The sequence below is a fragment of the Anthonomus grandis genome, chromosome 4 (genome assembly GCF_022605725.1).
Source record: "Anthonomus grandis grandis chromosome 4, icAntGran1.3, whole genome shotgun sequence".
NCBI lineage: Eukaryota > Metazoa > Arthropoda > Insecta > Coleoptera > Curculionidae > Anthonomus > Anthonomus grandis.
In genome coordinates, this window is record NC_065549.1 from 42,111,033 (window position 1) to 42,135,860 (window position 24,828).

The window sequence follows — 24,828 nt, forward strand, 5'->3', positions numbered from 1 at the left end:
ACAAGTCATCAAAATTGCTTGTAATACCATAATTAAGAAAAAAATATTATTTATTGTATCTGACTCCTATTGCTCAGAGTGTCTTCAATAAATCTCATCACCTACAATTTAAAATATACCCATAAAAAACTTTTTATGGAACAATTAAATGTGCTCATTATGTTTAAGAGCCAATAAATAAAAAACATGCATTTTGGACTTGGTGCTTTATGGAACTGGACCATCGATATAAACCCTTGGTAAAGTCAAGTGCAACGATACATTAGAATGGTCATCTACCAAACAATGTCATCCACCTATTTACATTGTTTGAGAAGTAAAATGCTGATGTTTTGACGGGTGACCATTCTAATATATCGTTGCACTGGACTTTAATTACAAACCCTCATAAAATCATCTATATCTTGATTTTTATAGATGGTTGTACCTATTATAAGGTAGAAACACTGGACATAGAAGGAAAGTAAAAGTCGTAAAGTAATAGAAAGAAAATAAAAGTGTTTTTAACTAAATGTAACTTTCTATTTTTTTTTTTGTAAACATAACCTCTCAAAAACTTTAATTGTCTTGTTTCCCTACAATTGGCACAACTGTAATTTGTCAGGGTGACCAACATCGAAAGGACACAATCACGCAAAATGGCGGCCCTCTAGTAGTGGTCATTTACTTTTCATTGAATTGGCAGTCCAGGTATATTTATTAAGTTCGTGGCGTAGGTCTTGGCCCATTCTACCCTTTCTCTATTTCTATGACTGCACAACGCCAGAACTTTTAAATAAACTACATGTCGAAGAAGACCCAAACTGTATTTGTGGCCAAGAAGGAACACTAAATCATCTCATCTTCAACTGTACCTTCAGAGAAAATCAATGCAAGGAAAACTAATCGTAAGCCACACAGGAACTATTAGGACCAGTAGACATCAAGAACATTCTAACAAAACCAGCGTCAATGACCATGCACAAAATCATAGAATACCTAAGAAAAGAAAACATCAACCTTCAAGAAAAGGAAAAAAAAAACAGAAAAAATTGGAAGAGACTACTGCATAAAAAGAATGGAGAGATCCAGACGTACCTCTAAACTACGCCTTTCATGAGTAAGCAGAATATAGGTGGCTATCTGCAAGGACGCGGGCTTAACAAGAAAGAAGAAGAAGAAGAAAAGAGTGAGGTGAGAGAGAAGTGAGGAAGATACAGTTGAAATGTTTTTCTAAAGTCTTTAGTATCTGAAAACCACCATTATTATACATCCTGTATATATTTTAAGCAATTTGAATTTCGGTACGTTTACTATGAATAAACTTTAGTGGTCTTAAGTTTACGTGACAATCTTTCTACTTCATCTCCCTATTAACAAACTCGCGATGCTTGACGCTCTCATGAAATTCTACCTTAATTCATTTCTTCTTATTCACGTTTTCCATTTTTGACGACTCCGATGATTTTTCATTCGTTTGCCGAACCAGAGAGCGAGCGGACCGTAGCGAGTTTCTTAGATTTCAGTCGGCTTTTTTACTGGTAAGTTCTCTTGCTTTCTCAATTACGTTATTACGTATTAATATTCGTAAGCATTTATACTGATAATATAGAGTTAAAATAATTGGCATGCCGATGCCACCATGCCACGTTTAACTACAGAGCATCCGTTCTTTGATAAGTTTAACCGGTTTGTGAGATTGTAACTGCCATTAACATTCACCTTTGTCCCTTAGCATGAAGTAACTGTACTAGGAAAGGTACTCTTTAGAGTTAAATTATTAGTCACGTCTTGCACAACTTGCAATTTTATTACGACTTTTAGGATGTTAATGGTGTGTCAATTAAAGTCAAAAGTTATCCTCTCAATCCAATTAATTATTTAATAATTTTACCCTGGTCGATTTCAGTTGCAATTCTTCATATTCAATATCTGCTATTAAACACAGAGTAGAAAAAAAGGTGACATGAGCAGATCCTTCATGATAAGTACTTTTAACACATTTCATGGCAATATAAATTATACCTATACAATATTAAGCATGTTAACCAACAAGGTATAATAAAACTGTCTTATTGGGTTCATGACATACAGACCTTGAAACTATCAATTTAGCAAGTTTTACTTTGATGGGTGATTTCACTGGTTAGAACATTTATTTATTTATTGTTTTTCCCACTATATCAATTGATACAATAGTGACAACATAATTGCAGCTTTAAAATTCTAGATGATTCTTTTTTTTTACTTAACAAATGATAAGCAATTTGTTTGGCTAAAGTATTTTTATCATGGTATGCAATAATATTTTAGTTCTGGATAAGACAAAATTTGTGGTATTTTTGTTTAAAGATAAAAAATTATTTTAGTGCTAGTAACTGAAACAGTTGTTTTGCTTTAAATTCATTTGAGTTTTAATAAACAAATGTTTGAATGAAAAATGTTTTACAGTTCTATTAGTAATTAGAAATATTATGCATCCATGAGCTGAGTTCTTTTTTTTTAATAAATGAAAATCATAGGACATAATCCTACATGTGATCATTCATAATGATCATACATGTATCATCTTTATTAGGTGCCAAGCTATTTAGCCTATTATTTTTTTAACCTATTAAAAATTAGAAAATTGTATAAATTAATTACCATAAAATGTGGGTGAATAGGAACTGCTTTTCACTTTTAATGACATGTATAATATGCAAAAGTCCGAACTAGTTTAGGACTTTATAATGGTAAGGTATTTTTTTTTCTAATAAATATTACTATGGTAAAAAAAATAATCCAGTATGTTCCTATTCACTTGCCATTGTGGTGAGTTAGAACCACTATTTTGTCAGTTTATTTGTATTTAATATATCGCCAGGAGAATAAGAACAAACATAAAGTGATTTATAATTTATATTTTCAAATAATGCATGTAAAAAAATTAAAAAACATATCAGAAACAAATCTTAACTTATAAAAACAAACATAAAAATGTATTGCTTTAAACAAAAACCAGCTAAATAAAATAAGATTTTTTTTAAATTTACATTTTAGCAAAAAGTCTTATGTTTACCCTTTAGGAGACTAAATTGTTAATTCGAAAATATATATACAGGGTATCCGGAAAGTCAACGATAATACTGAAGGGGCTGATGGAGCAACTCATAAGCACCCAGAAAAACATAAAATGACCTTAGTAAAAAATTGATGGTTTTCGAGATATTGGCACTTTAGTGGAAGTCACCAAAATCCTACTCTTGGATCAGATTTTCGATTGTCACGCCTTAAAAATAGATGTTTTTTAGAATCTCTTTTTAGCTATGCAAAATGGCTATTCAGTGTTGCATAGCTAAAAAGAGATTCTAAAAAACATCTATTTTTAAGGCGTGACAATCGAAAATCTGATCCAAGAGTAGGATTTTGGTGACTTCCACTAAAGTGCCAATATCTCGAAAACCATCGATTTTTACTAAGGTTATTTTATGTTTTTCTGGGTGCTTATGAGTTGCTCCATCAGCCCCTTCAGTATTACCGTTGACTTTCCGGACACCCTGTATATGAGAGTTTTATTTACTTAAGATTTTGTACTCTCTCAACCAAAAGTTTGACAGGTACAAAATTCACTGGTTCTTCAAGAGAAACTTTGAGGTTATGTATCAAAGTTGTTTTTGTTGTTGAATAAATGCCAGGGCTTCTATCTCATAGTCGCAACAGTCAGTTTCATTCAACCAACACAAATGTTTCTGTATATTAATTTATTTAATGAATATGAAAAGGAATACAAATTTAAAAAGTTTTGTTCCTATTACCTTTAAAATTCCCATTCACCCCATTTTATTGTATTTAAAACTTAAAAGTTTCTAAATTTGTGTTCCTTTTAGAAACAACCAAAAATAATATTATATAAAAATTCTCCTAAAAATAATGGTTCTCTTCCTATTGGTCAAATCTCTTCTAAAATAATAAAAATTTTATATTCAAACATACCTTGAAAAGCTGTCCTTATACCTCAAAAAATCTTAACTGTATTTTCTCTTTTTATCTTGGAAATGGCTCCTCTTATTTATAAATATCCTGAATCTTTACACTGGTCATATGAATCATCATGTAGATGATTTTGCTCTACCAATCCCTACATTCTCGTCGCTCATATATACCTTACAATGAAAAAATTTACATCTATTTCAATCATTTTCCTCTACCTATTAGACAAGTATGAAATAGTAAAAAGTTTAAAAGCAAGTTAAAATCACTTTTACTAACTAAAGCATAATATAGCCTTGATGAATTGTTTAACAATACATTTTAACATGTGCTCTAACATAATTTCCATATGATGTAATACCTGTTGTTTTGTTCTATTATTGTTTAATTTCCTTATTTTAACTTCTATTTTTGACAGCAGTTTTACTTATTTTGTTATTTTTTGATAATGTGTTTTTTTTTTATTTTATAATTAAAAAATATGTATGGGTTCTTCTGTGAATTTGTAATTTTTTAGTTTTTAGGATGCTTGTACACAAGGTTTTGTCTTACATAATATAGAATATTTTCTTTATTTCTTTCTAAACCAAAATCCATTTACACATAATTAACCAAAATTTAAAAACAGGCATTGTACCTTCTTACTTGAAAACTTTTATTTTCACATCCATTCATAAATCTGAAGTTAATCTGAATATAGGAAATTACAGACCAATAAATGTAATTTCAAATTTTGCTGAAATCTTTGAAAAATGTCTCAAATCTCAACTTATTGATTTCTCAAAAGCAAGAGTACAACTAATACAATGTATAAACTGGTAAAAAAAACATTTTTAAAAACTATATTATGATTCGTACCCAATTTGTTAAAATCAGCAATACAGGGTGATTTTCAACCTATGAGCATAAACTTGGGAAATGATAGCTGATGAGTAATAATGAGTAATAATGAAATAAAAATGTAGTAAAATATTTTTAGTTTTATAATTTATATAAATGATCTGGAGAGCTGTAACCCTAGTTCTGATCCAGATCAAAGTTTTGTAGTTTTTGCAGATGACACTACAGTATTAAAGAGGACCTTATCAAACTTATCAAAAATACACATTGTGGATGTTATGGAGAAGACACATTATTAGTCACTAAATGGTTTAATTGTAACCAAATGACATTAAACGAGTCTAAAACAGAAAAACTTTATTTTTCAATACAGCCTTCTTCTAGACTGTATGAGTAATCAAAGTCCAAAGCTGAGTACTAATTGGAAAATTCCAAACAGCTTGTGACAGATTTTTGACATCACGTTTTCCCCTACTTTGGTTAAAACTAGAATCGCAGAAACGCATTGGATATGATTAAATATTGTATTTCCAAACTTCTATAGTATACTTCAATTATTCATAAGAAATCCTTTAGAAAAAAAAATTATGTACTCAATGGATTGGTAATGAATAATAAATTAGTAAATCAATGAGTGGAACAATTAGGTAGTGTCAAGTGCATGAAGTAAAACATTCAAGGTTTTATTACTCACAAATTCCATTATTAACTGAATTTTTTAAGATGTAATTATTGAAATGGCCTACAAATTAAATTTAAATCATTTATTTTTAATTTTTGTGATTATGCATGCAAGAATTTTTTTATGAATATTAGGTACCCACAATAAACCAACAATCAATTTATTATGCATGTAAGGTTAATTTACCAATACAGTTTAATTTTTTTATTCTGGGAGCATTAACCTTGATAATGAATTTGAATCTTACATCTTGTTGCTGGCTTACATTGCTCACTGCTATTAATAGCAATAAAGCCATCTTGACTGATAAGTATAAAGTTATTAATCCTGAGTAATTCTTAATTAAAACTAAATTGATAGAAATATATCATGTCATAATCTCTTATGAATGATCAAATAATGACTTGCAATTGTGAGATGACTATGCAAAAGTGTAAGAGTTATCAAAAGCTGTAAAAGCTGTAAAATATATAACCCTATCATGTAAAAATTGTTACAGAACTGTATATATTATCACATTTTTTAGGTTTTATTGATAACTAACATGTGCCTTGTGGTTTACAACTGCCACATTTTCAATTGTATTTAAATCAATAATCACTAGCAACATAATTTTGCCACATTTAATAAGTAATTGTCAAATATATAATAAAATCAATTAGTTAAAAGATTAGATTAATCAGTACACTTAAACTGTAAGTCATGACAATTATTTGTAGTTAGATTATGATGCTTTGATGGAATTATGAAGAGTATAAATGTGCTTGTCTTGTTATGTAAAGGATGCCTATTTATTTTTACTCATGTACAGGTATGAATATATTTTTGGATGTATTCAATTTTAGTTTACTAATGCAATCTTTAATAACTATCTAATTGTTCATGAATTTTAAGATATAAACTTTGTTTAATATGAGACTAGAGGTGGGAATTGACTGAATTAATGAAAATGAAGATTTTCAATCATTGTAAAGTATAAAACCATTTTCTGGGATAAGAGCAGTGGCACTCAAAAACTGCTTGTGGCACAAACAAGAATTATTAGATCCATAAAAAACTCTTTAAACAGATGTAGAGGATCTGAGTTAATAGTCTATTCTCTATAGTTTTCAGACTTGCCAATACGAGACTAAAACAAAGAATTATCTATCATTTAAGGAAATTACAGTTCTCAAACTAATTGGCAGATATAAGAAGTCTGTTTGGATTAAACTAGACTTTCACCTTCTAACAAATGCCTTTGTTGTGCAAGTTTGTGCATCAATGATAATACTTTGTTTCTTTTGATTTTTTTGCACCTAGTTTCCAATTCAGATAATAAATCGTATTTGGCATTGAATATTTTTGCACTGAATCCAACTTTGCCAATTTGGCTAATAAATACAAAGGACTGACAACTGATGCTGAAGAATTTTCATTTACAAAATGAAATAGAAATAATTTTGGCATGTTTGTTTGATATTGTTCTCAGTCTATTTACAATTTCTTATAAACAAATTAGCATTAAAACAAATTTTTTGTGACTAAAAACACTAGCAATTTATTAAACAAATATCTAACCTTAAATAAAAAATCAAAATGGCCAGCATTTAACTTAATTATTAGACAATTATGTTTAAAATATAACAGTTCTTTAAAACCTAAAGTATAAGGGATTCAATTTTAATATAATGTATTTTTTTTTCAAATGGAGGAGGGCTGGCTGGCAACCCTTGGACATCTGTTTACATTTCCCATGACATATATCAAACCATTGAGAAGGCCATTTAACAATCCCGGGGCTTTTCAGTTCTTTTATTCAGAAACAGGTTTCACATACCTAAAGGAGTATATAAAGCATATTTTTATTGTTCAGGAAATATTTTTGTTTAAGGGTTAAATTGGAGATACTTAACAAAAACTGATATATTAATTGCTGTAAATTAAAAGGTGGGTATTAACGGCTATGGCAAGGTTCACCCTTGTGTGATCTAAACTGTACACACTACTGAATATATTCGGTATTCGTAAGAAAGAAATACTTAGACGTTTTCTAACTTTAAAAATCCATTGAGTCTGGTTATACTATTAAGTACTTCTATTGAATGTTGTTGTTAATATATCTCTAAATCTTTAACATTAATAATCTCTTTTATTTATAATAATAATATTTAAAACAAATATTGTTAGTACATGACTGGTTAATTCTTTTAAAAATAGACTCTTTGATAACTGATTATGAAGCTTAAAAAAAAATTTTCTTTATATGGAAGAGGATTTTCACACAATAAATTCGAATTGATCATTGGATAGCCCTTTCAATTTTAGACCAGTTTCTTCTTTATCAACACTTTCAAAGGTTATTAAAGTAGCGATGAAATCGAGAATGATAAGATTTTTAAATCAGTATGAGAATTTGTTAAAGGCTCAGTATATTATTATGAACCCTATTTTCCAAGTTTTGGAATTGATTATCTTTGAGCGCCTATTTGGTGAAATAGCTGGTCGCATTATTTCATGTCCATATTAATCAACTTTCACTAATCTTACCTCATTCTGACAATATGTCCATTAATGGAAAATCCCAGGTTGATGTTATCTATATGGATATGGAGAAAGCATTTAATAGAGTGAGACACTGTATAATCCTGAAGACTTAGTTGTGTCTCCTTCTATTACTTGCCTAATTCATATCGCAGTTGTAGGTTTCAATATGTTGAAATTAAAAATTCCAAGCCGTGTATCTTTAAAAGTACTTCTAGTGTTCAACAAGTCTCCAATTTTGGACCTAATCTGACTTTCAATATTAAAAATGCAACGGAACAATTGTTTGCTGTCGATTTTAAGTGTTTCCTTCAGATTCATTCAGATAATCATTAATTTGTTCATCATTAAAGGTTAAAGAAGAAACTTTAAAGAGTACCCCAGCAGAGGGATCTAGGAGTCATTTTTGACCCAACTCTTTCATTTTTTCAACACATTTTATCTTAAGTAGAAAATGCCCAAAAAAATTCTGGATTTATTGAACCACCAAGGAGCTAAGTGTTAAAGTTAGTCTCAAGTTGTCAATCTTGAAATATGGGTGGTTCCCCCAGTACAGTATCTGGATGGTAATGGTTGAAGGTCTTCAGAGGACCCTTTTGAAGTATGTATGTATTTTGAATTTTTCCTAAATGTATTTTAGGAAATTTTGCATATATCCTCAAAGAGGCTGTCATAATGATCATTTGTTGCAGGTTTATGATAGACTGTCTCTGAGTAAGAGAGGAATTAGAATATTTTTTTGCATTCTTTTCAAAATACTGCAAAAGAAAATAGATGGTCCTGAGATTCTTAGTCAGTTACCTTTTGCTCTAAACAAAATTAACACTCGCCATCCATTAGTACTTTATCTGGCTTCTCCATGAATCAACCTTTATAAAAAAAATCCATTTACAAACTTTGTGAATATTTTTACTTATACGCTTCTGATATTAACATTGATTCAACTAGTCTCAATCAGTTTAAAAAAATATTACTAAATAAATTAAAACAGAACTGAACTGATCCAATGGGTATTTGTAATTGCATTTAATTAGTGTTGGTCATTTCTGGGTTATTATGCGCATTGGGTACTTGTTCATTTTTGTATTTCCTTTTATTATTTATTACGGTACTTTTATGATATATTAAGTTAGTATCTGTAAGTGGCCTTCTAGCAGTTGATACTTGTAACAAATAAATAATTACCTGGAATTGCTTCGGCGGCGTATTTTGTGACTTAACTATGGCATTTGATTGCCTTAGTCATGAAGTACTCCTGAAGCATTATGGATTTAGGGGAATGGCTCATGACTTTGCTCATATCTCTCTGCTCAAAGAAAAATTGCAGAAGCTTCCAATATAAAGCATGCAGTCCCTCAGGGGTCAGTCTTAGGTTGTCTACTATTCCTCCTGTACATAAATGACATAGCCAGATTGAGTATGCGTGGTAAATTCACGATCTTTGCGGACGATACCACAATCACAAAGCATGCAAGCAATGATGTGGAACTTTCGGAGATGGTTTGTGAAGATTTGACTGAAATCAGGTGATGGATTTGACTTCAACAGTTTTTTGTTGAATATTTCGAACACGTTCGTGTTGGAGTTTCATTGCTCCCTGAATATCTTGTTAGGCATACACATTGATTTTAACCTACAGTTAAACACACAGTTTGTTTTGCAAATGAAAGCAGTGAGATATTTGGTGAGAGTGGTATCAGAAGAACACTGCAAGCCATTGTTTATTTCTCATGGTATTTTTACTCCTTCAATTATAATTTTAGAATCCCTGTGCTTAACTTATAAACCCAATAAAAAAATTATTGTCTAATTCAAATCCACACAGTCAAAACAACAGATAAACAAATTCGGGCAATATTCTTTTACCTTTCCTGAGATCAGAAATGAAAAAAAAATCTTTTTGGTACATGGGGAAGGAAATCTTATTGTATTTTAAGATAAAATGAAAGAGCATAAAAATTGATAGCCATCCAATTGCTCAATATGTTAAGTCAACCTACTTTGCTGTGATTGAGTCATACCTGGGGAAATACAGGCAACTAGTTTTTGGGCACCTTGATAATCCAAGATTTTGTTCTGTAGTTCAGCTATTATTTAAAATTTTGTAAGGTAAAAGAAAGAGTGTGTAAGGCCATAACATGTAGAAAAAAAAACAGAAATTTGTGGCAATAACATTTGTCAGTACTGTAACATGAATTATTATAACCATCCTTTTCAGTTTTTTAAGGATTAATTAACAAACAAAAATTGGTGCCGCTGGTCCTTTGACTTATAATTATTAATTTTATTAGTCAAATATGTGTACCTACTTATCAAACTGTATTACTGTAAGGTCTAATTATCTGTAAATTGTTATTTGTCTTTAAGCTGTAATAGTGGCAATATAGAACGCCCAATATTATATTCTAAGGCTTTACCTGCATGCTATACCAAAAAAGGTTATTTAATTAAACAGCAAATTATGTATGTATTTGCTTGCTCTGATATATTGGGTATGGTGTATTTAACACACATTTATTTACTATGTACACCTGCATTCTGCTTTTGTATTGGTAATTAGAAAGGTTTTGTTTAACCTTCAATACACTGAAATTCATTAATGAGTATGGGTAAACGTTAACATTTCAAATTGTAAGGCACAAGCTATTACTGAATAAGTCGACACCCGGATTTTTGTTGCAGGCCTCAATTTTTGAAGTAAATAATTAAGTTTAAAATAAAATCGCTTTTATTTATTTAGCAGAATAAAATTATCCTTTAATTTCGTTATTCTATGATGACTCAAGACCAAGGTTTCGCAAATTATCTTGTATGATAAAAAATGATTCTCATCTCTTGGCAGACTGATTTTAACTGTTGAAGCTTATACTTTTATTATTACTGTAATTTCACTTAATTTTATAAAGGAATCTTTTATAGCAAAATCAACATGTCTGGACTACAACCTCAACAACCAGCCCCTGTTTTCAAGGGAACTGCCGTCGTTAACGGAGAATTCAAGGATATTAGCTTGGAGGACTACAAAGGTAAATATGGCTAATATTTGTGATTCCTCTAAATTTTTTAAGTTTATGCGGAGGTTTATTTTTTGCTAAAAAATGATTAAGTGGGATTTTAAGATGACCTATAGATTCTATTTTTTTTCAGGAAAATATGTAGTATTTTTCTTCTACCCTCTGGATTTTACTTTCGTCTGTCCAACTGAAATCGTTGCTTTCTCAGACAGGATTGAAGAATTCAAGAAAATTAACACCGTAGTTGTGGGGTAAGTTATCAGCTTTAAAAATAATTTTTATGGAACATTTTTCTTTGCTGCAATGTTTGAACTAATAAAAAATTTAATTAAAAGTAATAAATAAAACAGTGGTGGAAAAAGGTATAAAATCTTTTTAGGAACACAAGTAGATTTGCTTTTATAAATTGACTTTTAATATCGGAATGCGTTAAATTACTGCGATAGTAAATAGGTGGATTGTGATTGTGCCACTTAACTACAGTTATGTTTGTTATCAGCAAACTAATCTTTTACTATCTTGGTATAAGTTTCAGATTATTAAACTGCTAAAAGATCTATCTTAATAGCATCATATTTTCTGCAAATGGTCTCTGCTTGAATTATATTATACCTTGCACGTTATTGATTATGACTGTTCATTGTCAAAAAGACAACTTCAAATCAATAAATACTTTCTTTCTGCCTTCCCAGTAGTGCAATCCTGCTATAAGAACCAAATAGTGAAAGTTTCTTTTCTTCAATCTACCGAAGGCAGTTAATTTTTTTTTGTGATCAAGAGAGTTTAGTGAAGTTCATTCGGTCCTATCCTTTTTCAGCAACTCTTCCAAAAAGACCTATATCAGAAGATGGATTATTATAGTTCTACCTGTCACGTCAATGTTAAATTAGTCGATACTTTATTGCCAAGAAAACACCTAGACAAATCCAACTTTTTGAATCAAATTTTGATATTCTTCAAATAATTTCATTAATTTGAAAAAAAGTTTTATAAGATTTTCGCGAATTTGGTGCATTCGTTATATCACCAAGACTTATATTTTTGTTACCACACTTTTAATAATATTTAACCACTTTAGAAGTAACGAATTTTGTTCTCTCAATTTTAAATAAATACTTAATTTTTTTGTTTAAAATGAGATAAAAAATAATGTTGTCTTACCATCAAAAATTAATATTTGGCTTTAAGAATAAGTCCCTTTGGATAGATAAGTCCCATACAAAATTTACTAAATACGTGAATAAATGTGTATGGTTTTCTGAATTTTAGCAATATTTACAAGGCTCCCTTTGAGAGCATATTCATTTCTATTTAGACGTGATTCGAGTACTGCGGATTGAAAGTCGTGTTTGTCTTGAAGCAACCAGATGCTTAATAACACCCATAGCCTTAACAGACGACTTCCAAAATAAAGTTCCATAATTCAATATTGACTGAATGCAAGACACATAGTATAATTTAATAGTATCAATGAATAAATTGTATCTATGTCTGTGGACCAAAGCACAGTTACTATTATGGAAATTAGTGTCTTGCAATGCTGACTCCAATTTAGCAATGGATCAACATGCATCCCAAGAAACTTAAATAATTCCACTATTGGAATTGTTTTATTAACTCCCTTGACATATAAGGATTCATTAGATTGGACTTTATTAAAGTGTATTATTGCAGTTTTATCGGTATTAAGTTACCCATGCACAAATTCTCTATTTCATTCACCATTCCTGAACAAGCATCTGTTAGACCAGCCACAGAGCCACTTGATAGTATAACTGATGTGTCATCTCCATGCTGGCAGATATGTCTCCCTGACAGATCCCCGAGAGCCCATTCACATACAATATAAATAGAAGTGGTCCCAAAATAGATCATTGAGGAACACCCTGTTCCACTGCTGTTGGTTCTGAAAAGTATTTTGTACTATAAAAGTTTTCCCATTCTGGGTGATATTTACTCCATGTAACTGTCTAATAGGGATAGGCAGGTACCTCTCAAACCAACCAAACTGAGCCAAACAGCCCGTTATTTATCATATCAAATGCTTTTGACAGATCAAAATAAAGATCTCAAATCAAATCATTTATTTCCATCGACATCATAACAATGTATAGGAATTGTCAATAAAAAACTATAATGCTAATAAAAATAGTATAAAATTACAAAGATATTTAACTAAATGTTTAAATTTATTATTTTTAAATTTAATTAAATTTAGTTAATAAATCTACAAAGAACTCTGTTAACGAGTAATAAGGACAGTCAGCTAACATGGTCCTAAGAGCTCTCTTAAAAGTTGGAAAAGTCTTAAATCTCTTTATTCTACATGGGAGATGATTAAAAATTTTGAGAGATGTAATTTCCGGACCATCCTGTACCTGTGACAACTGGGTAAAAGGGATACATAATTTATCTGCATTTCGAGTTTTATAAAAATTAAGATCTCTTTTTTTATTTTATATTTAAGATTTTTATGTACTTGACATGCGTACTTCAAGATATAGATGTTAATTACAGTTAGGATTTTTTCTTTTTTAAAAGTACCACGACAAGTTTCTCTGAAGGAAAGTCTAAACATCGTACGTACAATGCGCTTTTGATTTATTAGCACTCTCCCAATACTGGAGGAATTACCCCAAGCTAATAAGGCATATGATAGAGTGGAATGCACTGAGGCATAATAAAAGCTTTTAAGTGTATATGCATCCACATGCTCGAAGTTGCAAGATAGCATAATTGCTGCGGGATAATCTATTGCACACAGATTCCGCCTGAGGATCCCACGATAGATGTCAATCAATTACAATTCCCAAGAACTTGGTGGGGTGTTGTTGGATGAGGCTACTTGATGACTGCTCTCTAAGGCGAGTAAGCTCCGGTCCTGAATAGCTCGAATCGGAGTGAAAAAAATGAAATTGGTTTTCAAACTATTCAAACAAAGATCATTTTTCTGGCACCATCGCGCAATATACACTTGGTGTCTTTTAAATGGATAGGCTGGTAGTCAGTACCCGAGACAACTGCTGATGTATCGTCGGCAAAAAGTGTTATCTAACTGTCATTAACCAGGAGAGGCAAGTCATTAATAAAAAGTAAAAATAAAATGGGCCAAGAACACTACCCTGTGGAACCCCAGTGACGACAGTTGCCCAATCAGATATGGTCACCTGACCACTAACTCTCAATCTAACAGCCTGGGTTCTACCTGTCAAATATGATTCAAGCCATTTATAAGCCGGACCTCTTATACCATAATAAAAGATCTTATTTAATAGTAAAGCATGATTAATGGTATCAAATGATTTAGTAAGATCAAAAAAGATACCAATAGATTTTAATTTCAATGCAAAATTATTCAATATATGACCTGCAACTTTATAGTTGTTTTGTCTATAAGTTAATGATATGGTTTATTGCCCCATAAATTGCTAGCTCCGTTGATAACAAAACTGTACTGACTTTCCGATAAGATATTATGAAATTTTAAAAAATTAAAAATTCTATTGTATAAGGCCCTCTCAATTATTTTGGAAATTGATGATAATAAAGATACAGGTTTATAGTTTTCTGCATTATTGGGGTCCTCCTTTTTATAAACTGGGACAATTTTCCCTTTTTTAAGTTTATTCGAGAAAACACCTGTAGAGAAAATTTCATTTATGTTGTAACTTAATGATACAGATAAGACCAGCAACATATTTAAGAATTTTTATAGGAATCTCATCAAGACCACATGAGAATTTGTTAGGCAGAGTCATCAAGACGTCTAGCAGTAACAAATTCAGCTGTATTTTAACCTTTACGCAAGCGCAGAAGTAGTTTTACATAAGGGGAATTTAAATAACGATACTGCTAGGCTTTAATTGCAGCGAAATTGCGCCATAATCAATGGTTTAGTGTTTTTGCTTCCTTATTTTGACAGTTTTGACATTTAAAGAAATAATCATGACACATGACCTGAGGAAATGAGAGAATGAGGTTATTTTATTTGTTAAAAAAGTGGATGTCTGAGAAGACACGAACAATAATTGTTCATTATAGTGTTAGTCCCAATTTACGTTTAAAATAGACGAAATTTTACCTAGCTCCGTTTTACCTTCGAGGACGATTTGATCTAATTGAAAGAATTTATTAACAATAATTTATTACAATAAAAATTTATAACAATAATAATAATAAGAATTTATTAACCATTAGAAATGAAATAAACAGCTGCAAATAAATAGTAGTTAGAGTTTGACGTCGTCAAAAGCACTAACTTAACGCGCCAATAACACTTCCCATACCCGAGTTTAGGTTTAGCAATAATAAAATACGTTTTACGGTTTTTTTCTTTAAATACTGCTAGCACTATTTGACTGTTATAATACAGAAGACTGAATAATTTCCTATTATACCATATAGCAATTATAACAATTGCACTAGACTAAGCATTTATTTATGTAAACCATTTAACTGGGTCGAACCATGGATTCAATTTTTTTTTAATGGTAAACACAAGCACAAGAGGAAAGTCCTATGTCACTCTTGGAGTGGTGCTTGCGCGAATATATTTGTGGGCATTTATCTTAAATCGCTGCAGGTTGTATGCGTCGGGAAATATGTGAGGTGGAAGCCCGTTCCACAAAGAAGATGTTCTCCAGATGAATGAGTCCCGATACAGCGACGTCCTTGGGGTAGGCAGGTGGACTCGATGTTGATGAGCCGCAACTGCTAGACGCGTCCTTCTTGTCGGAACGGCCCTGGGTGGAATCGGGCCTGCCAGCTCAGAGGAGCACTTACCGTGATAATAACGGTAGAATAAACAGAGATCAGCCACCTTTCTCCTGTGCTCCAGACTATCCAGACTCTTTGTCAGTTCTGGTTTGTCGATAAGACGAATAGCTCTCTTCTGTATAGAATCCAGCAGGTTTAAACTATGCTTGGGTGCAGAGCTCCAGACATGCGAGCAATACTCGAGGGAAGGGCGTATTTGAGCCTTATAAAGAGTCAGCAGCTGTTCTGGTGTATACAGTTTTTTCGTTTTGAAAAGCACTCCGAGTTTTTTGGAAGCCGCCCTGGCGACCTCGGCAACGTGGTCATGCCAGGACACACTGTTGGTGACCTCGACTCCTAAAAGATGTAAAGATGATTTCATTGGCAATGTTTTCCCTGCCATAACCAGCTCCGGGCCACCAAGGTTAGTCTACATCGTAAATACTGCAGCCTGCGTTTTTTTAGCGTTAAAATTGACCAGATTGTTACCGCCCCACTCCAAGCTTGCTGTAATATCGTTGTTGGTTGAAGCTACTTGTTGCTGCCTAAGATTCTGAGAACTTGCGGCCGTCGTTGGTTTGGCGGACTTAAATGTGGAAATAAGAGTGCTATCGTCCGCAAAGCTGTAGATTGAATTGACAGTGGTTCATAGCAAATCGTTGATATATATCAAGAAAAGGGTGGGGGATAGAATGCATCCTTGAGGGACTCCAGCGTTAATGTTAAATTTGTCGGAGAGGTATCCATCGACGGCTACTTGGATTGTTCGTTGTTCAAGAAAACTTTTGATCCAATTCAATAATGAGTTTTGTATGCCGATTGAGGAGAGCTTGGTTAGTAGTCCCTCATGCCACAGTCAAATGCCTTGGAAATGTCAAGAGTGACTGAGCGGGACTCGCCGTGCTTCTCCATGGCCTCCGTCCACAAGTTTGTGACGAAAGCCAGAAGATCCCAAATCATTACACACCTCCCAAGTTAAAAATCCACGAACCGCCACTGCATTTTTCCAATACTAACCGAATTTATTTTTCATTTTTATTTTTGTTTGCAGATGCTCGACCGACTCTCATTTCTCCCACTTGGCCTGGATTCAGACGCCCCGCAAATCTGGCGGTCTTGGAGACATGAAAATTCCTCTGTTAGCCGACAAAAATCTTTCCATTGCTAAAGCCTATGGTGTATTGCACGAGGCCAGTGGTGTCGCATTCCGCGGTTTATTTATCATTGACGGAAATGGTAAGCATATTAAAAACATATTAAAACGTCTAAATTTAAATTTTTAATTTACATTTTTCTGGAAAGCTTTTTTACGATCATTTTTCATAAAGAAAGAAAGAAATCCTTCTTAAACTTTTTCCTATGACCGTGACTACGACACGGGCACACTTTCTCCAACAATTCAATTCAATTCGTCAACCTTGTACTGCAACTATTGGACCTGTAATTGTTCATTAAGAGACCCATATTAGGATTTCATGAATAAAGGAGAATAGGAGTAACCTATATACACTACCGCTCAAAAGTATTTGCCCACATATGACTGTTTTAAAGTTATAACTAAAGATAATAAACCCATCAGTTATTCTTATGAAACGGTTTATTTATAACAAAATAAATATAAACAATACATTTTTCAATTAATTAAATTTAAGAAAATCAAATTTTGGATTCATCTACATGTCCGCCTCGATTTTTAATAACAGCTTCACAGAGTTTCAGTAGTCTTCGAATTAATTTGTCCAAAGTTTCCTGAGGTATCTTGTGCCACTCTTCTTGGATGATCCTCCAGAAGTCTTCTTTTGATGTGGGGCATGATTTTCGCACTTGTCTATTCAGTTCATCCCACAGTAATATCGATAGGATTGAGGTCCGGTGATTGGGGGGGCTATACCATAACTTTCAGAAGATGTTGCCTTTGTAATTGACCTAAATATTGCTTGCACAATTTCGACCTGTGCTTGAGGTCATTGTCATGTTGAAAGATGAAGTTTTCCCCAATTATTCGAGTACCAGAAGGAAGTACATTGTCACTTAAAATTGTTTTGTAACCCTCTTTTCGAAGAACTCCCTCTATTCTAATTAGATCGCCCACTACAGATCCTCCGAAACAACCGTACAGCTCTCAGCGACCCTTTCATTGGTATAACGGCGAACAAAAACTCGCCTCTTCGTTCCAAAAACCTCGAATTTCGACTCGTCACTCCAGAGAACTTTCTTCCAGTCATCAATGTTCTATTCTTTGTGTGATTGGGCCCACTCAAGTCTTTTCTTCTTATTAACATCCTTCAGTAGCGGTTTTGGTCCAGCTAAACGTCGCCGTTTTACTGTCGAAACACTGAGCGCTTTTTTACGCTCCTTGTTGATTTTTTCTGTGATTTCAGGGGCCATATCAGGGTCTATTGCGTTTGCTTGTAATTATCATATTTATCTCCTCCTTTGAACTTGTTGCCTTTGGCCTTCCCGATCGAGGTTTGTTGCTAATAGTCCCTTCTCTGGTGAATTTCCTAACATTATAATCAGACAGTCCGCCTTGGAATTACCAAATTCTTTGAAATTTGACGGTTAGTCTTTCCAGCCTTATGAAGTCCAATACCAAGTACCTTTTGTTTCTACCGATAACTCTTTTGTTTTAGCCATTTTAAAGAGTGTTGAAAAAAAAACAAGCAAAGAAACGGTGAAAATCGTCAATAAGCAAGCGAAATTTTTTACCAATGTTACATAAAATCAATTCTTGAAGACTAAACACCTTAAATGTTTCAAATTTCATCGAACTGTAAACAGATTAGTTTTTTAGAAGAAATGCATATTTTCACTACATTGTTTGTTATTTGCAAGACTATTTTTAAATACTCAGTGTTTTTCAACGAACCTATCAACTATAGGTATGCTGTTTAAGCATATATGCAATTTACAAAAGAGATACAATCTAAATATAGGTATAAAGATAAGATTTTTGTATCTAATTTAAAATATTAAAAAGAATACATGGTGGGCAAATACTTTTGAGCGGTAGTGTATATATATAATTATAATATATATATTATTATATTATAATTATATATATAAAAATTATACTATATCTCTAAAATTGTTCATAACATCACGGAGCATCTGCTGAGGGATTTTTTCGATTTTCTGACGGATTCTCGCGTTCAGTTCTTCAAGAGTACAGGGCCGGGGTTTTTTCGAAAACTTTGCTTTTTAGGTAGCCCCACAAAGTAAGGTCAGGTGAATGGGGGGTCAAGGAATGAATCCGTTCCGGAATATTACTCGATTTGAGAAAACTTCGTTAAACTGTTACCTTGGCCGAATCGAGAGGTTTCTGATGGATTTCTTGAGGACTTTCATCGCTCCAATATCTAAAATTTTGCTTTTATTTATTTTTTTTTGTAGGGGTGATAGTGTTAAACTAACTTTAAGATTTTTTGGAGACTTCTGTCTGAAATTCTAAGGCCAGTACTGTGTTTACGGGCTGATGTCGGAGGACTTCATGTCATAGCGATTCTTGCACGTTCAATATTAGCAGGAGTTCTCACTGATCTCGCACTGCCACCTCTTCTGTTTCCCGTTTCACCGATGTTTTCAAAGTTTTTTAACCATAAATTTATTGAGTTAACAGAAGGCACGGGCCGGTTACGTTTAATTTGGACATGAACATGGAAGCGGCATTGAGCGGCTGAATAACTACCGCTTTGATAAGTGCCTTTACAGCGAAGGAGCGCTCTTGCTTAGACCACTGTTTCATAAAATGCTTTTAACGGGCAAACACAACGGTAACGTTGACAACTCATCCCACTCACTTCTTTGGATCACGCGCTTATTTTAAAATTGCAGGTTTGGCTGCCGCACCCTGTATATGCAGCCTGTTTTTTTTTTAATTGTGAGCGTTTGCCATGTAAATTTAACACTTGAGCCAAGGAATTATTATTCAAATTCAAATTCAAATATGCTTTATTGTTTGAACAAAATATTGTTATAAACAAAGCTTCACCTAATCCTTAAGAGACAGAGTTACAGGGTTAAAATTATATTTAAAAATACAAGTTACAATGACGAATCAAAGTTAAACAGTTAAAATTTACATTTCTTTTTTTTTTTTTCTTTCTCCCCCCTTTCTTTCCTTTTTTTGTTGTTCCTTCCTTTTCTCTTCTTGAATCAATAAAATCAAATATATCTAACTTTTCTTAACTAAGTACAGTTCAACATTTAGGGATAAACAAAAAAAGAAAAACATTTAAAACAAACAGGTTAGGAAAAGAGCTAGGTCTCCCTTAATTAATTAAAATCTGATTGTCGTTGAAATATTCAGCCACAGAGTAATAAGCTCGAGCACTCAGAAATCTCCTCAAGAGAAACTTAAATTCGATGCGAGATTTTGCCCCTCTAATGTCCTCTGGTAGGTGGTTAAAGATTTTTATACCTTCATAAAAAATTGATCTCTTTACCAAGGTAGATGTTGGAATGGGAAGCCGCAAATTATTCCGCTGGCGGGTGACATATCGTGGAATCTGTAGGACAAACCTGTATTGATGGGAGAAAATAAGGCATGCCACCTCCTGTATGTATAGGCAGTAGATTGTAAGAATGCCCTCCCTGATAAGATATGGTCGGCATGATTCCCTAGGTGATATCCCGCATATATAACGCACAGCACGTTTCTGTAGAACAAACAACATCTGTAGAAGATAGTTGCTTGCACTACCCCAAAAGCAGACACCTTATTATTATTTCAAGTGCAATCAACTACACGTGCTTTTCATTTTTTCGCATTTAACTAAATTTAGTAATTAGTCTTAAGCTATTTTAAAAACAATTTGTTGTCTCCTAAATCAAGTTTATACTATAAATAAAAAAAACAATGATGTGGTTATAAAAGAGCTTCGATATTTCTTTCAGGAATTATTCGTCAAATGACCATAAACGATCTGCCCGTCGGACGTTCGGTAGACGAGACCCTCCGTCTGGTTCAAGCTTTCCAATTCACCGATGAACACGGCGAAGTATGCCCGGCCGGCTGGACTCCCGGCAAGAAAACCATTAAGCCTTCAACAGAGGAAAGCAAAGATTATTTCAAAGAGCAGTAAATCGGAGCACCATTGCTCGCCGAAATACATAAACTTAAGTTTAATTTAAATATTAAGGATTAATTCTTCATATCCGAATCATAAAGTAGCGATTCATAAATCATACTCTTGTAAAAGTTGATTTTTGTTCATTCGCAAAACTGAGGTTAAATTTTTTTGTTCTTTGAAGTTTATATGTTCGAAACTAAACACAGTGTGATAGATGGTCCCCTAGTAGACAGGTTAGAATTAAGAATCAAATGTTGTGTCCATTATTCTTTATTTAAAAGTAATTTTCTCATTTAGATTACAATACTATGTCAAGTTAGTTATCACTGTTTTGTTTATTTCCACTAAAATGTATGAATATTGTTGTTAAGTAAACTTTTGTGTTGGAATAAACCAAATATTTAAAAGAAATACGAAGAGATTTTTGTTCTTGCGTAATTACTTGCCAACAAAGGGGAATATTTAAAAAGCTAAAGTCGTCAAAACGTTAAAATCGTTATTTTATTTATTAGAAAACCGTCGATAAATATTTACTTATTTAAGTACGGGAAAACCCCATTAGCTGTTACGAAAATTACAAGTTTAATTTATATTTAAATAACGATCTAAAAAAGCAAATAACAAAAAATAAATTGATATACTAATGAGAAAACTACTAGAGGTAGCATAAGCCCTACAAATAAATAAATCCTTGACAATAAAACATATCGATGGTTTGGTTCGAAATGTGGCTATCTTCAAAAATTGTATTTTTGAGCTATTTACATAGCCTTGTTGAAAATAAGGATTTCTAATAGTTCCAAAAGGGGCTATATCGATAAATTTAAATTTGGCGCCAAAATTGGCAATTTGAAGTGTCTATCTACTCTTCAAATTATTTTATGAGGTCCAAATATGTTTAAAATCACATAGCTACTTTTGGAACTGTGAAAATATATTTCTGTGAATTCCATATCTCTCCAAAATCACATAGCCTGTTTTGGAAATCATTATTTTAAGTAAAATTTTGGTGCGCTTTGCAGTTATACTCTATTTCAGAAGTGTGTGCAATAAAACCTCATTAGGTATGCAAAAGTGGTATCTGGTGATCCACCAATATTTAATGCCACTACCTTAGTTGGGTATTAGTTTCAATGTAAAATTCTTTCTTTTCGTTGATTGCAGGTAGTGCCACCCGGTTTTGGGTCAATTTATGAGTTTTGCCCATTGTTACCCACTGATAAACATTGAAAACGGTTCGCCAAAGGCGTGCAACTGGGACTTGTTTTTTACCTTATAATTAATGTACTTAAATGCTATTTTATTTTAGAAAGTTACTTTTGTTTAAATGGAATAATATATTTTTTTCACAAATTTATTGAAAATGTCACTTTTGGATCTGGCACTTTTTGAACAGTGTATAACAATTTTAAATTATAATAGATTGTAGTCTTCTTCGTCATCTGACGAACTGTCATCACCTCTTGACATTATAATTTAAGGATCGACTGTCTGATCGATGAGGTTGTCAAGATCCCACATTTTGTTCTCTTGCTTAATTACATGCTGGACTGCTTTACGCCAATTCTCTGGTGTCGCTTCCGTAATGGCTTGATCAAACAGTAGCTTAACATCTTTCATTTTAAAAGTCGTGTTTTGTCTTGCTACAAATCCTTTTACCTGCGCCCATATCAGTTCTATAGGATTTAGTTCGCAATGATATGGCGGTAAGCGCAGTACAGTTATATTATATTTTTCGGCTATATCTTCCACGGCGTATTTCATGAAACGAGTTTTGTGTAAGTTTGCTATTGCCAGCAGTTCTTTTTTTATCAAATTTGCTTCAAACGCAATACCTTTTGCAGTCAGCCAATCGATAATTTCTTGGTTTCTCCAACTTGAAGTTGGCGTCTTCTCTATTCGCCGTGAATGATAGCTTGCGTTATCCATAACCACCACCGAATTAGCCGGAAGAAATTTTATCATTTCACCAAAATAGTCCTCGAAAACGTCTGAGTTCATGTCTTCATGGTAATCTCCTGTGCGAGTCGACTCAAAGGTTAGCAGACCTTCTTTTAAAAATCCCTCTTCGCTTCCAATATGTGTGATTATAAGTCTTTTTCCTTTTCCCGAAGGTACTTTAATACCCGTAGACAGGCCTTCTATGAAAGCTTGGCGAGCACTGGTTATATTTTTGTCTTGCCACATTTTTTGGACTATATAACCTTCGTTAATCCACGTCTCATCAAGATAAAAAACTTTCTTTTGCTCCCTGCGGTACTGCTTGATACTTCTCAAGTATTGTTGTCTCCAACAAACAATTTCGTCGCTCTCCAGTAAAAGTGCTTTGCGGTTATGCTTTTCCCAGGCAAAATCCATATTTTTTAAAGTTTTCCATAAAAGTTTTCTACTTATCAACGGAATACTGTCATCTCGGCCAAGCTCCATTAAAATTTTGTCTAGGGTGGGTATTTCCTTTTTAAAATAAAAAGAGTGAACTTTTCTTCGAATTATACATTTAGCATTTTCATCAAGGACTTTTGTAAGTCGTCCTGGCTTTTGCTTGGGAGATTCCACTTGACCTGCTACTTTTCTTTCCGGCAACAATTTGAAAATGGTGGACTTTCCAATTCCACTCATTCGAGAACATTTTTCAACAATTTCTTGCACAGTAAAACTAGGGTAATCGTGTTTTATGCAATCATGTACATTTAAAATAATAACTTTTTCACTCAGCGATAGTGGAGAATTTTTAGTACATCTTTTCGTTGGACTGAATACCTCCATTTTTTAAATATTGGGATTATAATATTGTGATTACACTACAGCGTAGCAGTGACTAATAACGTTTAAAATATGATTTAAAAGTATTTATAGTCTGTATATATTACCTGACCCCATTTTTGCATGTTACAAAGCGTTAAAAGATAGGTACCTATACAAAAGGATTAAGAGTATTTATTTAGTATTTAATCTCTTTCATAATAAAGGCATTTAATCCGTGAAAATTAAATTCATAAATATTATAAGTACCTGCGCCTATGAACTACCACGAAATGTAGCCAAACAGAACGGAATTCCCCAGTTTATTGCTCTATACACTTCTGAAATAGAGTATAGCTACTTGTTTGGACGTGTCAGCTGATTTAGAACGCTTCATTTACGTTTTTTAGTTCGTTTTTTTAAGCGGTCAGTTGTGTTTTGATAAGCATTGCGTTCGTGTGTAAACTTTTTTCGTGCAAAATGAGTTGAGGCAAAAAAGTATTAATGATGCTGCCCAAACAACCATCTTTAGAAAATATTCCTGACGTCATTAACTTTTAGGATAGCTTAAGTTCGTATCTAAAGTTATTCTCAGAAGTACCTAATTATGGCTGTTTCTGTAAATTATTTAGTATTACATTAATTATTTATAGCAATACAAAACGTGTAAAAAAAACTGTGGATGGTTTTTGCGTAAAAATCAATCGTAAATCTATATCTATCTATTTTATGAGTGTGTGTGATGGTGCTAAAGCGATTTTAGAGTTTTGTTTGTCAATATCAATTGTTATTAACGTAATAGTATTATTTTTACAATACGTAGGTACAACAGTACAACTACCTTTTCCTAAGAAATTAAAATTTTCGTTAAAAGATATAGTTTTTTGAGTTTTAATTATAAAAATGTCTTTTTAGAAAATCTTAATCAGGCACCATTTTGTTCGGCCCACTCTGATTCAAATACAGTCTTTGCTGAAGAACCCGAATCCACCAGCCAATCAGTTAACGGTAAATAAGATTAGTAATAATATGAGAATTATCTATATAAATAATAGTAATATTATTCTTTAATTTTCTTTATTCTTCATAAATTCTTTTATTCTATTATTATTCTTATTTATGATTTTTTAGCAGAACTTGACGAAGAACCTTTTGGTTCAGATGACTCCATTAAACATGCAGACTATCTTCCCAGACCAATTGGTAAGTTAATAAAAACACTAATGACTCTTGGTGTTAATTATAATTT

At 32.5% G+C, this 24,828-nt stretch overlaps 1 protein-coding gene across 2 annotated transcripts; it reads left to right on the forward strand.

The window, feature by feature from the left end:
* Positions 1-1,368: 1,368 nt before the first annotated feature.
* LOC126734808 (peroxiredoxin-like) lies at positions 1,369-21,248 on the forward strand. Of its 2 annotated transcripts, none has more exons than XM_050438559.1 (5): positions 1,369-1,520; positions 10,916-11,022; positions 11,144-11,261; positions 16,817-17,001; positions 20,662-21,248. In XM_050438559.1, the coding sequence occupies exons 1-5, from the start codon at positions 1,441-1,443 to the stop codon at positions 20,847-20,849; spliced, it is 678 nt and encodes a 225-aa protein (XP_050294516.1). In that variant the 5' UTR covers positions 1,369-1,440; the 3' UTR covers positions 20,850-21,248. The 2 variants fall into 2 exon arrangements, with proteins under 2 accessions (XP_050294516.1, XP_050294517.1); XM_050438560.1 differs by lacking the exon at positions 1,369-1,520 and adding an exon at positions 6,262-6,284.
* The last annotated feature ends 3,580 nt before the right edge of the window (positions 21,249-24,828 follow it).

Coding starts and splice junctions, on each gene's coding strand:
- LOC126734808 (XM_050438559.1), top strand. CDS start 1,441: ATGATTTTTCATTCGTTTGCCGAACCAGAGAGCGAGCGGACCGTAGCG. Junction 1,521..10,915: donor TTCAGTCGGCTTTTTTACTG/GTAAGTTCTCTT, acceptor AATCTTTTATAG/CAAAATCAACATGTCTGGAC. Junction 17,002..20,661: donor ATTTATCATTGACGGAAATG/GTAAGCATATTA, acceptor TATTTCTTTCAG/GAATTATTCGTCAAATGACC.